This window comes from Falco biarmicus, chromosome 13 (genome assembly GCF_023638135.1).
Source record: "Falco biarmicus isolate bFalBia1 chromosome 13, bFalBia1.pri, whole genome shotgun sequence".
Lineage (NCBI taxonomy): Eukaryota > Metazoa > Chordata > Aves > Falconiformes > Falconidae > Falco > Falco biarmicus.
The window spans coordinates 17,397,587-17,415,137 of NC_079300.1; the positions used below are offsets into that span (position 1 = coordinate 17,397,587).

Genomic DNA, 17,551 nt, shown 5'->3' on the forward strand with positions numbered 1-17,551 from the left:
TTAATTTTCTGTTCAGATTTTATTTGAAATCTAATTCAAATTGTCAAAGCTACAAAAAGGGGGAACATTTTGAGTTATTTCTGCTATGTCACAACATTCTAAAACAAAATATCACTACTGCCAGCAGATCAGTTACACACATTTCTGATGAAACTTCTAAACACAAAAATGTTTCTTTTGGGAAACAGTCACAATGAAGATATTTTGTACAATATAAAACAATGACAGGTCTACAGATGCCAATATTCATGAGTATACACGTGCATTCACAAAAAAAAAAAAATCAGGAATGCTTTTTTGTTTTTTAACAGACTGTTCAGGCACAAAAACAAAACCGCATTTCCAGTAAGTGACAGCATCATAAAAAATATTAACATTGTCAGTGTTTGCTTTTCTTTGACTTCTTGTGAGATCTGTGAGGAGAACGGGACTGAGACCTTGATTTTTTCCCTGACTTTTTAGGGGATCTGGATCGTGATCTTCTTGATCTTTTGGGTGTCCTGGAGCCAGATGGCGACCTGCAAAAAAAAAAAAACAAAACCAAAAGTTTTACATCAAATTCTAACTTCTAATACCAACTTTTTCTGTAGTTATTTGGCATTCATTTATTGAGCTAAACAAGGTAGAAAATACCTTAATATGGGGAAGTAACAGAATGGTATCTTGCTTTTGAGGAAAAGGCAATTTTTGCATTTTAAGTTTTTTTAATGGAATTTGGGCTTAACTTCCATGCTTAGAACCCACAAGAAAAATAACAACAACTCAAATCCTTCTTAAACCAACATAAGGAATTCACAACCTTCCACATATGCCTTACCACCTTGGCTCTTGTATTAATAGCAGCTTATATCCATATAGAAGAAAACAGAAATGAAAAGTTACATTGAATTGCGTTATGCTGAAGTACTTCTGGCTTTCATCAAACATGTTCAGCTTCTGATGTAACTCCACAGAAAAAGAACAGACACTGAATAAACTTACTGTAATCTATCAGATAAGTGTATTACATGTGGGTTATAGTCTAAATTGAATGACCATCATATTAAAAAAAAACTCAAATACTTTTCTACTTTTATTTAAATTCCTAAGTTCAGCACAAGAATCAGATTACTGTAAATATGTACTATGCTTTCCTGAAAGGCATGGCTGAGGAATCTTGTGTTAGTAAGATACCTACAGCTCTAGAAGTGGAAATTGAACTTTCAAGTTTTGAACTACAAAAGCATCAATACAATAATGAAATCTCACCCCAAGTTTAACATTACCTAGAGACAAATATTTGTGTCAGTCTGGATATTAGGAAACCCTACTTCGGAAACAAAAACCCATGAAGAGTATCTAATCTAGATTTTTTCTTTTTTCATTAAAAAACAAACATGGGAGAGGAGCTTCATGTAAGCAAACCAGGGAAAGACTGCACACTCACTATAATTCGAGAAGTTCTATCACCTACAGAAGATTTGTCCTTTGAGAATAAAAGGCTAATAAAGCAGCAAAGCACTTGGGTTTAAAGCAAAGTTGTCCGTAAACAGGTAAACAAGAACACAGAAATGAAAAGCCCTGCGCTATGAAGGCAGGAGGCTGTATACCTTTCAGACAGCAGTTCCCAGGATACTAAGCAGGAACATGCAGTATAGTCCATTATGACAGAAAATACTTGTGTATCAAGTGTGCTCTGCTAAAAAACACACAAACAAAAAAACCCAACCAAACCACACCTATATTCAACTTCCCCACAACCTGAAATAGACAAGATACCAGTTTACCTTTTGGCTTTTTTACTGACATCTCTGGGAGAATCTTTATGTGATGACCGAGAACGTGAACTCTCTTTGTGAGACCGTTCAGAGCGCTCTGAGCGTTCTGATTTTGGTGATGGAGATTTTGCTCGTCTACTGCCACTGCTGCGAGACGGACTAGGTGAAGCACTGTGTCGTCTTTTCCTTTGTAAAGAAAGCAAATACAGTTATGTACATACACACACAGAGCAGTGAAAATGTATATTAAGGAAATTGATTCCATTCTGTAGTTATTTTCTTTTGCCATGTAATGTTAGATCCTTTTAAGTAATTAAAAAGTAGTAGGCTTTTTATTACTTTAATAATAATACATCAAGCCCAACATGTGCACCAGATTTCTTCTGGTTGAAAAAAAAATTAAGATCTGTGACTCATCTTTTGTTTACAGCAGTGTAAAAACATTCTGTCACAGTTTCCTGAAAAGCAAGGCATTTTACCCTATCTACACTTAACACCACGGAACAGTTGGGCTATACGAGTATTAGAAGATGACAGCATACGATCAACTACCTTAAAACTAGCTGTTTTGAAGGATTTTCACCATGAGATGAATAACATTTAAACCGCCACAAATGGTTTGTGGTATGACCAGTATAGTTTTCTAATACACTGCACTCAATTTACTGCTAAAAGAGAGTTAAATATATCCTGTTTTCAACAATTATTTTACCATCTTTCCTCAGGGCATAAATGAGCCAAAAGGGGGTTCTATGCAAAAGGGTAAGTCACTTGACGCAGGATGAAAATGACAATGCCTTTAAAATTTTGGAGGATGTTTTAATATCCAAAGAGTGCTTCAAGTGGTTTTGGTTTTTTGTTTTGTGGTTGGGTTTTTTTTGTAAATAATACATGACATAATGTAATTTCAACAAAGATAGTATCTGTGAGATTTTTCTTCCCATCCATTTTACTCCAAGGAAAACTATACCTCTCTTTTCTCGTTGGGGTACATTCCTCCTTTTCCTTCTTATCTTTGGACCTGGAATCAGATTTTTCCTTGTCCTTTTTGTCTCTGTCCCGTTCTCTTTCCAACTCTTTTTCTTTTTCCTAAATTATCAGAAGCATTCATGAATTCAGGCGAGGTGTGACTGATTAGTAAGTATAGACTATCAAGCTAATGACAAAGAGCATAAAAGCACTGAGCACTGAAACAACACAGCACAATCTCAGAAGGAACTAATGGTCACACCATACTGGCTCTTCAAATCTTTACTACTTCTCTGTACACAACAGAAATATTTGTTGGAACACAAACACTGAAAAAAACATAAAAATGTCACCCTATGTGAGAGTCTGAGTATTTAATTGGAAATTAAGTCTTCAATTTTACAAATTTCAGGGAACTATTACAGCTGTAATAGATTTTCTAAACTAAACTATACATGAAAGAAAACCAGGACCCCCTTTCTACTTAAATCACGTGCATTCATCTTCATTAATCCAGACTGAAAATTGAGATAATCTCCAAACTACAAGACATTTAAAGACAAAACAAAAATAAAAACAAGATTCTGCAATAACATCTACCATGTCAAAAAAACCCACAGATATGGTCCATTTCTATATACTAACAGGACCATTTTTAAAGAAAATTTACACCCTGAGCACCCCTCATTTATCTGTCAAATAGTTAGAAAATTAACTATATACAAAGAAACCTAAACCATCAGCAAGTCTGAACACAGAGATCAAGAGATGTGCTTCCTTCAGCACTGGCATTAAAAAAAATTCCTTCCATAGCGAAAACTGGTAACCTCTGCATACCCCGTAAAGATGATAAAGAAGGGGTGATTTAGCTAAATGAAAGAAAAGAGGGGGTACAGGGAAGGGAGGGAGGGGAGATAACACAAGTGCAGGAAATACTAGGACAGCTATACTAATTCAGTCTCACATTTTCTTTACATGGAAGACTTACCAGTAACATTTTAAAGTGTCTCTTATCATTATACCTACTACTGCAAACTATTAGATTCCACTAAAATCAATGGGCTCTTAAAATGTGCCTAGCTTATTTGATAGCATAACTAATTAGTTATTTTCTCTTGATAAATAGAAATAAACAGTATTTTACATACAGCTGTAAAGTTCCTATTCTCTTAGCAACATACAATACTACCAGGAAATGTACTCTTGGAAGGCTTGTTCTATAGTAAATTGGACAAAAAACAACGCTAATCACTGAGTTCATGGGAAATGCAATCAGAACCAGTATTACATTATTACTACACAAACTAACTTTATTATGTCATTAAAGCAAAAAATAAAGTTATTCACTTAACAATGGGTTTATTATCATTAAATACTTCTTAACTAAATATTACCTTCATCATTGAAAATGAGACAATTATTACACATCTAAAATATTGCAAGCTGGTTGAACTAGTTCAACACAAGGCAGCTAACAGAGTTATGAGGATTATGATTTCTGTTTTTTTAAGCTACTGTCTCACTACACTTTCTGCACTTACATACAAATCACTTCTTTCTCCAGTTACAGAAAACACTGAGGAAGTGGGAAGTTTTAGGATACAACTACATTTAAAATATTACAAGTATTTAACTGCTAACATCAACCTCTAAATGTGTACATTTCCTTCAGGGATCAGCTTGCTTAATTTTTCCAAGTCTCTTTCTTCAAGGTACTGTGCAAAGCTACTTTAGTGAATTCATCAGATATTGAGCACCAAGTAAAGCAAAGAACAAGTGACAGACAAACACCTGGTGAAAACTGCCTATTTGCATTTACCTTCCATGAACCTGCATGGGCACCTAATTTCATCATTAATCTGTCAGGCTGTGAAACCAGATTAAAGAAGTGACTGCCACTTACTCTCTCTCACTAAATGCACTGTCCAAACATGTTAAATGTTCTTTCATTATGTTTCAAAGATTCAAGATCACATGACATCACATATATGCTGCTAATTTTTAATGCTGCTCTGACTTCATAGTCCAGAGGGGACTACTAAAAATGGCAATGGTACAGAATTATTCACTTTTGGGTGCAGTATGAGCTGGAATTATCCAGGAAATCTTAGACGCTGGAGAATCAGAAGCACATATACTGCTTAATACTATTCTTTCTCTTCTTTTGGAAGCCTTTAGCACAAGTGATCAATTACTAAAAGCAAAATGAAAAGCCTGATGACCATCTTCAATTGACAGCTCTCCCTTTCCTTTCCCACACCTAGCAGTTTGCTTTATGTAGCAGATCCAGAAGTGACCTCTAAGGTTTCAGTACATTCTAATGATACCCATCTGTACAGTGTGAAATACTACATCATTTTGATTAAAAAGAGAGATTGTATCTACTCTGCAGAAAGCACCTGGACTTAAGACATGCAGTTTGACATCACAGCAGAATTTTAACGAGAACCATGTGTTGTTATACTTAATGCCACCTTACATTTGATGAACTCAATAAAAGCCTATCACAGAATCAGAGCCAAACATAAAGAACGTTTCTTACCCTCTGGAGCAGCTTGTCTCTATAGTGTTCAACCTGTTCCTGAAAACTCTGGCCTGGTTTCTTGGGTCTTTTCCCAGACTCTAACTCATCCTGAAACTTCATCACCTTAAGCTGTGAAAATAATACTGACCATTAGGTTATTGGGCTCACTATTATGCAGTTAGGCAGGTGGCTGAAAATGAAATTTCCATGATTTATAATCTGTGTTCTTCATTCTTTCTATACAAGTTTGTGCACAAAAAGATACTAACTTTATTTAAACTGGATCAAGGCAGCAAAACCACACACTCATCTGCAGGCACCTGCAGTTGTTTACAGACATAATAAGAACTAAAAATAAAGGGATTTTTTTTCTGTTGTTGTACTAAATTCTGTTCCCATTATTAGAACACTGCACTGTAGTATTTCTTATCTGGGTTTTTTTTCTTTCAAAATGAAATCATTTATTGCAGATGTCTTACTTAATATATTGTTTCAACTTCTCTTGTCTACTCCATTTTCCTTCAGAAACGGCCTTTTTTCCATTTAACCCTAAATATTAAAATCAAATGACTGACATAATTAGGACCTAAACCAAATGCATCTCCTCTTCAGGGCTGTTTGCACAGTGTGGTTGATTTGAAATAAGTGGGTTTTACTAACATAATACTCTTCCATGTGCTATCAAGCTTAGCAACAAAATTCAGTTCACTAGTGCTGCTAAATGTAATGCTAAATTTACTACAATAATATCCTCAACTGAGTCACAAAGTTAAGCAAATGTCAGAATTTTTCCATGTGAAATTTTTTTTCCCCATCTAGATACACTAAAACCTTTCTCCAAGTTGATTCACATCATTAAACTTCACTTACATCTCTTATCATTTGTCAATTCCCTATTCTTACTGACGTGGCCTTTTACAAACCATCCTTCAATTTTTTTTGGATGAGGAAGTTTTTTTGGTTTTTTGGGGTTTTTTTTGGGGGGGAGCAGTGAGCTTAGTAGTAAGTCATGTTGTATTTGTCAGCCCTCTTCCAAATGTTTAAGCTCTGAGCCTCCTGTATTTCCTGTTTCAATAACGACCTGCACAGTCATACATATATGAGTAGATTTTTCCAGTGCTTGAGGTTTCATTTTTAGCAAACACAAAATATTTTTCTCTTTAGAAATATTTAACTCTTCCACACTGAAAGCACACAAAGGAAAAGAGACTGCAACTGTGTCCATTTTGATTATCTGAAAGGATTCTTATTCTCCAGGTCCTCAATTCCCTAATATGAAGTAGGCACAAAAATCAAAACCTAGAGGTTTTTTTCCTTCCCTCTCAAAAGCAGCAGGCCAGATCGGTTACGAAGATAGCATATATTCTAATCAGCCCCTCTAATTACTGACTACGCAGAAAGGAAAGGTATAACAAAAACAAGCCAATCACAAGAACAAATACATTAAGAAACACAAAACCCAAGCAAGGATACCACTACTTTGAACAGGATTCCCTTCCCCTTCAGTTACAGAGCTTATGTCAACAACACATTTTTCAGTTTAGTGTCAAACATGATGGAACAATATGTTTTGGGGAAGAAAAAAAAAAAGAGGGGGAGAGGTGTAGAGAGAAAGGAAAAAGGGCATTGCTATCTTGTACCATGGCAAATTTCTGACAAATGTACGGCCTACCTCCCTCAATTACAGTGTATGCTCTACCAACCATTGAGCAGTTTACCTTTTTGCTTACAATTCAGCCAACTAAACAGTCAGCAGCCAATGGAAACCTGACATTGTCATTTGTCACATACCACTCCACCTTCCACAAAAGCATTTTTTCTTCTTCCCCCCCTCCCCACTTCAAAATGCGTTAAGTTTCAAAAGCATGAACACCTCTTGGAACCATATATTCCGTGTCACCCAGTACCACCTGTTCTGGTAAGAAGCCAATATTGCATTCTCTACCACCATGTAAACTCCAAGGCCGTTAGTTGTTCAGCACATTCAGTACTGAAAAGGAGTACAGAGGAGGCTTAGCTGATCCAGAAGGCCTCTGGGATTGTCATGGTATGAACATGCCCATAAAACTTCTGCTTTATTTTCCAACTAAATCACCCAGATAATTAAAAAAAACCAACACCCAAACAAAAAAGCCAGCACAAAACAACACCCCCTCATTACAAGACTTTTATTTCTTTGCATTTTTAGTCAACAAACCTGTGACACGCTCTCTGTTTAACCATATTTTGAAAGCAAGGAAGCTCAAGTCTATAGCCCAATGTATAACCCAAAATGAAGGAAAACTAGGAATCCAATCAACAGGCTTTACTCTACTTAATCAAGTAATCTGGATGCAAGAAACGCTGAACTGCAGCCCACTGCTGGTGTGAAATTGAAAATGCCAACAGCAACTGTGAATGCAACTTCTTCAGTAACTGGGGTGGGGTGGATGGGGTGCTGAGTGGTCATTAGAAGGTGCCTAGGGGAAGAGAGGAAAAACAGGAAAAGCCTCCACAACAACCACCGACTGAACACCTGCTCAAACTCCCAACTATGTCAAGATTGTACAGCTTCCTGAGACAGCTGTGGTCTTACACATGAATCATCAATGAATCTCTCTTCTACATACCCACTGTATCTGCCCTTGAACCCATGTTAACTGACTCCTTTTAGAAAGATGCTGTGGGTAGAGGAAATCAGCTCTAGTACGTCCTCTGGAAAAGGAGACTAGGTGTTACAAACTGCTGAGATGTTATCAACAGCTCACTACAGAAAGATCATTCTCTTCCACCTTCCTCCTCCACTCCTGTACGCCAGCCAAAGGGTTCTTTCTCCACCCTGCCCTTGCAAGCAGCTGCAGTACTTGGCTGAGCCTTTCATAAGCCAGATCAGCTCACTAATCCAGCAGAAGCCCAACCCCCACCTTCAATTTTTTTCCCCAGTTGCAAAGAGATGTATTGGCTCAGGGGAAGAAAGCAAGTGCCAGAGCTCACAGGTAGGATCAGGATATTCCCTTTCAGCAGAGGTGAACAATTAGATTAGATCAGATCAACACATCCCACAGCTTCATATATAGCAGCTTTTGCTATCTGCTCTAACACACCACCACAGGAACTAGATTTTAAAAGAGAAGGAATTACTTGGGTCCCAAAGTCCAGAAAAGAATTCTCTGAAGAATTCTGCTGCTCAGAACTACTATATAAACTTACATGTTTCATTATCTCCCTTCACTGTTTCACTGTTCATAGCATATTGGCTGCCCTGAACACTTATGGATCTTTTAATGTAGAGTACATGATGCTTATATTCCTATCACACAGTTCCAGATACCACCATCTCCAGGAGAAAGATCCTTAAAACTTGGGCTGAAATCCGCTTAGGCATCTGATCAATAAATTTCCTAAGTATTCCACTTTGTAAACATGCACTTAGAAAGAACCAAAACATTCCCATCGAACTGGTTATTCTTTAACTATTCTCGTCCAACAGACAAAAACTATTACACCTGCCCATCCTCAGGAGCAGACACATTGACTTTATCTACACCATCTCTGGAGTCAGTAATACGCTTGGTAATATGGAAGGGGAAAATTTTTCAAAACCCCGTGCCAAACCTTTGTAATACTAATTTCTTAGACACAGCAGTCCTCCACAGCAGAGAGTTTAGAGGTTTTCAGAGACTGCCCTGCAGAAGTGTCAAGTATCACTGGAGTTCCTGCCAGCAATCTCCACTAAATGCTCCAGCACAGGGATCATGTTTCTCACTAGCCATGAAGAGGTATCTCTCAAGTTCAAGATATACACCTCCACAACATGCCTCTTGTCTACTGGTTCTCATCATGACATTTTCCCCCTTTGACAAGAGTTTAAAACATTCAGCCTCTTCTAGAAGTTGAGGCCTTGATTACAGACTAGCCAGCAGTAAGCCAGCAAGTTACGGAAAAGGGTACCATCTTGCTGCCATGGTTCAGGGAAACCACAGACCGACACCAACTGAAGCCCTACCTGTAGCTTTTTGCACTCTGACACAAACAGGTGGCTGTGGGTTGCCTCCCTTGCTTAAAACAAATCTATTTTCAAAAACCGTTCTTGGTTCTCTGATCTTCTGCTGATGCTGTGTCCACAACAGCAGTTTTCAGGATGACAAAAGGCTTTTTCACAAGAGGTTATTCCACATTACAGGGCCTCAGAACTTAAGTTGTGTTTGAGCCTGGCCACGTATTTGAGGTAAATTAGCTGCATACTACATACTAGGACTAACTAGGAAGTTAATCACCAGATGCTTGATGAAATACAAGAATTTCTGCTCAATACATAACTGCACTCAAATCTACACTGATTACAGTCTAGATAATCTTGGATAGACATCCAAACAGACCAAAGTGTTTTGTTTTTCCTTAAAACAGACTTGCCCCAACAATAGCTGCAATAAGTCCTAGACTTTGCCAGAAGCAGAGCAAAATATTTCTTTGAAAGGCTGAGTTTTCCAGCAAGTCTATGAGCAGTGGAATTTCTGCACCTACAATATTTACAATATTAATATATGATACAATATATTATCAACAATAGATGACAGCGATACTTATGCACACATGTGAAATACCATTTCAGCCGTAACAGACCTCTGGCACACTCAATCCCACTCACAGAATGCCACGTGTCTTGGAGCTAAGCAACTCCTTGCTGTTGTCTTCGTGTAAAACATAAGTAGATTCGAAGACCAGAATCTTCTGAATTAACACTACCTTCCATGGAAGAACTGCTATAACTAATGAAATTATCGGTCAAGCAAGAGCCAATTTGTTTCATCTGTTATTACTAAGCCACAATGAGTAAGATATTTAATGGCCATCTTTTTGCCATTTTGCAGTGGCCTCACACGAGCCAGGTACAGAAACCTCCGCAGACAGTAAAGACCAAAGGGTTATATTGTTTTAGTGATGATTACAAGCCTCAGATAGCTCCTATAACTTGATGAACAAGTACACAGAAGTGAACATTTTGCGTACTAAGCACCATAATCCAGAGAAAGAAACAGTGGAAACTGTATGGAACTTCGCTGTTTTGACAGAGTTATACAGGGCTCTTGAAATCCAGGACAGGTCTTGGATACAATCCGCTCTTGTGGCCTATGCTACATCTACTCTTACCTTGCACTCCAGTCATTCCCTCTTGGATACTAAATGCTACACTAAAGGAACTCTGATTCTGTCTGGTAGCGCAATTTGTACAAAGAAAGCAAGGAGAGTCACCTCCTTCCCTTTGTGACATGCACAAGAAGGTTATTTGGCTCTCAGTGGAAAAATAATTTGCACCTCAAATATCAAGACACATTTTTGGGGAAAAAAATAAAAAAAATATCTCCATCTATGCACTGGGCAGGGGGTTCTGACAGAACACAAACACAGGACAGCGTAAGAGAATCCAGCCCTGCATCTCCTGGAGCCCAGTGGTATGTAGCAGGAAGGCTGAACAGGAAGACTGAAAACCATTATTCTTCTACCTCTGATTAAGCAATCAAACACTACTTTGAGGTGTCAGGTGGCTAACACAAAGGTGAGTAAAGGCAGCCTCTAAAAGGGAACAATCTCGTTTGACCCTTTTTGGAAGCCCTGATACATCTGGATTTGTGAAGAGCCTGCCTCCTGCTGCAGATGAAGCCTGCACTGTGCTTTTTTGGAGTAGGATTATAACATCTTGCGCAGCAAGATGGAGACAGAAACACCTTAGAGGAAGGTCCAAGGAGGACAATGCTGCTTAGTTGTGTCTGTGAGTTTTTGTACGCTTTGAGGAAACAAGCTTAATGAACAATTTAAACACTGTAGAATTCTCATGTTTCTAACACTTCACAGCACTGAAGTCTACAAAGAGGAATACACCTTCCTTTTAGAGGTCCCTGGGGTGGGGAAAGAGACACACACGTGCACAGCACCATGAAGACCATTCTGAAATTCGAGTTATAACGTAAAGCAAAGCACCAGTCTTTCCACACTTCAAAAAAACAGTGAAGAAATCACTGTTGTTCAGTGTTACAAAAAAGCCTCTGCTCATGCCAAGTTCTAGAATTGCAGAGTTCTAGTTCTAAGTTCTAATCCACACTTCAGGAAGGTTAACAGAGGTATGGGCGGTGACAAACTGATTTTGGTTTTTTTTGTTGATGTCAATGATTGCCTTCTTTGATGACACCAGCCTGATGGCTACGACTAAAGCTTGTTCCCTACTGCACCTTCCCCTCCCAGCTGACAAACTTAATTTACTAATTGTCTCAAGAAAAAGAATTGTTGTTTCTATTCAAGAATTTCAAAAAAAATGCATGAAAAAACATGTTTCATCTTCCCTAATAGTCACTGTGTAAACTGCTGGAGAATCAGACTTTACTGGGTTTTTTTGCCAAAGATTTTACATGACATTTTTAACAGCGTGTATTAGATGGCGTAATTGTTAAAGCTGGTAATTGTAGGGTTTTTTTCCCTTCGGTTCATCTCCTCAAATTTAATAATGGATATGTTCTTTGGGAGGGACTAGGTACACACTAAGAAACTTTGAAATGTAAATGCTTTGAAGTAGTACAGGGAACACTTTCCTGTCATTGACAAACTTGAGGAGAAATTTTAAAACTTAAGTACTTCTACATCGTGTCTGAAATCTTCTGAAAATGAAAAAAATTAAATCCTTTTCTGATAGTTCCAGAAGTCCGAAACTGAGATGGTAATTTACTTACCACAAAGAATAAACTTGGCAACATGCACTTGAAAACCTCAAATATTTACCACATAAAACTGTTACAACAGACAGGGTACATTGACGAAAGAACTTAACACACTTATGCAGGATAAAATTTGACAACGGTTAAAGTAAATCACTTCCTAATCTGCCTCTGCAGCGGCCAGGGCAACATCTATAAAACAGATACTCAATCTGAAAGGAGCCCTTTCCATAACTGCTACAACCATTATTACAGCAAAATGAAAACTAGTTTCATTTGTACTTTCATTAGTCTAACATCATGCATTTTATACAGAACTACTGCCCCCATGAGTCAAGTCAGGCATAAATACCATTTATCTTTTCTCAAATTCAGAATTTATTCACTTCAGCTGTGTGTCATGAACTTTCAAACTGATATGCAAAGCAAGATGTTTCTAAGGGCTTAGTTGTAGTCCATTAGTTTTAATAATCTGAATTACTAAACAGAAGCATATTTGGGAAAAAAAACTGTGGCATTTTAAAATATTATTGCTTGTACATCTTACAAGAGTATTATGGAGTTTTGCTAATGTCTGGTTTTAGCTAACTAGTACATTATAGCATAAATAGGTAGGCAGCCACAATTCCAACTTCAAAATATTACCCAGATTGTAACATGTCACTTGGAGAAGTTACAACTGCAACAAGTAGTTTAGCAGCTTTTTAATATAATTTTAACGCACTGAACTAAGGCACAAGAATTTCAGTTTCAGTGGGTTTTAATACTGAATAAAAGCTGGAAAGTCACATGCAATTTTAAACCTGTTTCTGGACGGCACTATATGACAGAAAGGCTTCACTGCTAGACAAAGCTCATGCTAAATTTCAGTTCCCTTCTCAGTCAATCACAGGCTCAGAAGCCAGCAGGAAAACCTGAGAATGCGCTCATCAACTTTAACAGCTATACTTGGAGAAAGGATAAAAGAAGAAATGAGCCCTATAAACTGCATGTAGGTCTTCAATTAAAACGCCCCACTTCCAGGACCACCTGCGTTTAGTTGCATCTACTTCTTTGTTTGATGGCTGACACAGGGAAAAGAGTAATTTTTAAATGGAAGAAAATACAGACATTTCAAGGCAAGTGATGGAGAGAACAAGAAAAACATAGGACTAAGGCCACATCCAAAAGCCACTCGTATTTGCCAAGAGGAGAAAAGTCTACAGGAACCCAAGCAATCCAAGGCTAACAGTGGTACTAAAAAAGGACACTGAAAAAGAAGAGTAATTCTCAACATGCAATATCCCCTGACTCAATATTTCATTTTTTCCCTGAAGTATTTTGGAAGCCAAAACAAGGCAAGGCAAGGCTGTAAACAAATATACCTTTATAACAATACACTGCACTAAAACAACCCCACCACTATATAATAGGACTAAAATTATTTCAGTAAAAATAACTCCCAATTATATGTACAGACCTCAAGGCGGGAGGGGAGGTGGGGAACAGGATTGAAAGGTACAGAAGGGTGGCACAAAACATCACATGCTGACCTCTATCTCTCGGAGTTTGGCACGCTTTTCTTCACTCATTTCTGAATATTTGACTGATGACTTAGATTCAGGCATTTCTTCTTTAATAGGATTGGAATACATGTGTTGCTCTTCTGACTTAGAACTCTGAGTGTCTTCCTCATCCTCACTTTCTTCTTCTTGACTATAAAGAAAACATAAGAAGTAATGGAGATATATATATACAAATTTATTTAAGACTATTATCTGTTATTTGCCATCTCTCCTACTAAGTTTCTATTAGTTACCAGTTTTGCAATCTGTTAGTTGATTACGTTATTTAAAAGTCTGCAGCTACAAAAGTCTCCGTCTGCAAGAGATATATGTCTAATATTTTCATTTAATTAGTTATTTTTTTCTTACTCCTATAATTTACACTCTTCATGTAGAATGCAGAAGAACATTTGAAATTTAGTCACAAAATCAGTATTTAACTCAGCTACAATACAAGTCTGCTACCTCAACAAAATCTCTTTAAGTGCTGTAATCACGCTTTTCAGATACACTAAGTTTTATAAAAGAAAAAAAAATAATTACACTATTGTTTTTTGGAAACAAACCTGATACATGGCAGATACACAAAATTATATTCCCAGACTGGCCACTAGAGTGCTGCAGGACTACATACAATGTAGTAAGATATTTAAAGCATTACTAATAGATGTTCTCAATTGCCTAAAGAACAAAGTAAAAGACTGCTCAAAAACAGCAGACAGCATGAAGTCTATCAGCATCCAAAGAAACATATACATCAAAACATTATTCACTGCGTTTATCTCAAAAGCAAAAAGGCAGAGGGTTTAGATACATTCATGCATACCTGACATCAACCTTTCCAAACTGTAAAATACTACTACCTTAGTTCCTACTGTTTGACATAAAGTTATCAAATCAGCATCAATGTACATCAATTGTTAACAACTCTACTAAAAGGTTTAATATATTGTGTTAGAAAACCATTACGGGGGCCGAAAGCAATGCCACACTAAAATCCTGATTTCTCTCCAATTTCTTATTTTCCTACTTTCAAAATTTCATTTTTGTTCTGCTCTTATAATACATATATATTTTAAAGGGAGTTCCACAGACACCCAACTTTAGTTGAACATGTTTTCATCAGAATGAAAAAGTATTTACTTTTGAATTTCCTCCTCCTCCGATTCTTCATGTTGGTCAAAAAGTTCCCACTTAGAAGTAGTAACAGCTAGAAGAGACAGTAAAATAATTTTAACAACAGAAAAACCTATCACTTAATCTGAAAATTAATATTTGTAAACATAATAAAAATGTGATAAATTTTACCAGCATCTAGCACTTAATACAGACTTTCTGTTTCACAGAAATACTCAGAACTATACATCATCAGAATATTTACTATTTACAGAACTATTCATTTACCCTGCATATCATGTTCGAATAAATCCTTCAATAGCAGACAAGTATTTGTCAGTTTGCAAAATCTCATCTTCCAAACAAAAATTTGGGAAGACTGCCAACCACATACCCAGATTTTTTTTCAATATTTATCCTTAATAAACTGGAAATTATTTTTAAAGGTTGGTAGGTTACTGAAGTAGAATAACAAAAACAAAAGGAACTACAAAATTCACTAAGGTTAAAAACCAATAAAAGAAGTTACAATTGGAAAAATCCTACTGTATAACTGAAGAAATTATATTAGCACTTCAAAACAGACCAGTTAGAAAATAATCATGAGATAGGTAAGTGACATTAAGCTTTCAGGTCACTTAGGAAAGTGTCTTAGTTTAATATGTACTTTGAAAACTAACCTTGAGCTTCCAATTCTGATTCATCCACTGCCTCCCACTTCGAAGGGGCAACTTTAAATATCGGCTCATTCTTTTTTGAGTCTTCAGCCGTATCCACTGTTAGGGAAAGAGACATAGAAAAATCCTTTCCAAAGTTCTACAAAACTTCAAATGGGGAAACCCTAACATAACAATCAGATTTAAATAATAAATCTTATTATACCACTTTAATATTTGCAAAGAAAAGAAATTAGGATTTGGAACCTGATATGCATATCATCAGAAAACACCTGCTGCGTCTCTGTAGCAATTACAATCTAAAAGCAGTTCTTAAACTCATTCTTCCTAGAACAGACTGAAAATAGCCAATTCAACATTTTACAAAACTACATGACATGTTAATTCTTGGCTGTACTTGTAAAAACTATTTGGGGGGGGAAAAAAAAGGTCATCAAAAATTGAAGATTCAAATTGCAAGTAAAGTTTAAACACTTCATACAAGGTACTCCATCAAGGTCATCATCCAGCGATTTAATTGGGACTCCATCCAGATCATCAATAGGAGCAGCATCAATAGGAATTCCATCCACATCTTCCAGTGGAGCACCGTCAAGTTCTTCCTCAATGGGAGCACCATCAAGATCATCTGGTACCTCCTGAGAGCAAATAATAGTTAATTATTTCTAGAACTAATCTACCTTGCTTTTCTTTACTTCTCCCAACTATTGATTCATTTCTTTTTAAAGGAGTAGCTTTAAAAATACCCAAACCCCCAGAAAATCTCAACTTTACAAATTTTTGCTACTAAGTACAGTTGCTTATTGCAAAGGAAAAATACAACAATATCCTCCTATAAAAAAAATCACAAGCAAGAACATGGTATTTGTCCACAATGTATTGGAAGCTTTGCATTACCCATATTCAAAAGAAGAGCTATTAAGCTGAGGTTTAGCTTGAAATGAGCCACAGTCTGATAAATCATACTTACTACATACAAAAAATTCCCTAACCACCAGTAATCTGAACAACTGACAAAAATCAACTATTTAGCAGGAACACAAATTTAAGGAACACACCTAAGTGATAAATACACCTACATATTCTAACTTGTTAGGTACCGGCACTGTCCTTCATACATGCATGTTCATCCCACCCTACTGTGAAGGGAAGGAAGCAAACCTTCCAATGATACTGTAGGTCTCCCTCCCATCGCTCTGAAAGGCATGCTGCCACAGAGTTACCAATGAACTTATCCTGAACATACATCCACTTATTAGCGTCTACTGTTTTGATTCTCTTAAAAAATATTTATATGCAACTGTAAACATATCAGAACACATTCACACAGTGCTAATGGTATTCCATAAATTTTAAGCCTAGAGCTTCAAAATACTGAATAATAATTTATACACATCACTAAGCAACAACTGAACCTCACTACATATCCTGTTCAAAAGGGGTGGGGGGGTGAGAAAGAGAGAGAGACAGAGAGGGGGAGAGGGAGAGATGCTGTAGCATAACTAGAAAGTTATCAACTTACTGCTCTAACACAACACAGCAAAGATCAAAGTAGAATATCACCAGTGTAAATGATCTATCACAATCTTCCTCTCAAACTAAGAAAGCTCATGTGGCTCTATTACATCCAAGTGTGACACTCAAACCAAAAGAAAGTGGATGATTCAGGTAGCCAGATGCCTAGCTATTTAGAACTGTCAGCAATTAAAACTAATGCCTGAAATTCTAACTCAAAATTCACAGAGAGATACTACAGTATTTCCAATATAAAGGAAATACCTGTCATTCTGCACTAGTCTGCCCTGAAATGGTTTTACAATTGAACTCCACCACAGCACCTAATCTATAAGCAACAAACACACAAGCAAATTAAAACTTACTTTCTTTGGAATCCTTGCTTTTAAATACAGTATTGTATTTAAACTTAAATACAGTATTGTAAGGTATTTTCAGATGCAAATTCTGTTTATTCACCTCAACATAGGTATCAAAATAATCCTTGCAAGCCCTATTTTATATTTATACATTTTTCCTTACTATCTACTAGCATCACTACCAAGGTCACTTACCTCCGTTTCTTTATCTTCCATGATATTTACAAGCCCCAAGAAAATATTCTGTAGTTTGATCAGAAATGGTTCTGGATAGATTGCCCAGTCTTCCCATGCTCGGAAGCATGTCATTACCCGTTGCTAGAAGTAATAGAAAAAGAAATGTTAATAAATTTGTATTAAGAAATGTTAAGTGATCGGAAATACACCACAGACAACTACTACTA

The 17,551-nt window shown here is 36.8% G+C and overlaps 1 protein-coding gene across 7 annotated transcripts in view; it reads right to left on the bottom strand.

Moving 5' to 3' along the window:
* Nucleotides 1-17,551, bottom strand: part of U2SURP (U2 snRNP associated SURP domain containing) — a 46,153-nt gene continuing 28,602 nt past the window's right edge. For 6 of the 7 annotated variants that reach the window (XM_056358081.1, XM_056358080.1, XM_056358077.1 and 3 more), the window contains 9 exons: nt 17,343-17,465; nt 15,755-15,911; nt 15,277-15,372; nt 14,624-14,690; nt 13,469-13,631; nt 5,269-5,379; nt 2,728-2,846; nt 1,767-1,943; nt 1-518 (listed from right to left, as the gene is read on the bottom strand). In XM_056358081.1, the coding sequence (XP_056214056.1) occupies nt 380-518; nt 1,767-1,943; nt 2,728-2,846; nt 5,269-5,379; nt 13,469-13,631; nt 14,624-14,690; nt 15,277-15,372; nt 15,755-15,911; nt 17,343-17,465 (1,152 nt within the window). In that variant the 3' untranslated portion in view covers nt 1-379. The remainder of the gene's footprint in view (nt 519-1,766; nt 1,944-2,727; nt 2,847-5,268; nt 5,380-13,468; nt 13,632-14,623; nt 14,691-15,276; nt 15,373-15,754; nt 15,912-17,342; nt 17,466-17,551) is intronic. The other variant, XM_056358082.1, reaches the window with a different exon arrangement.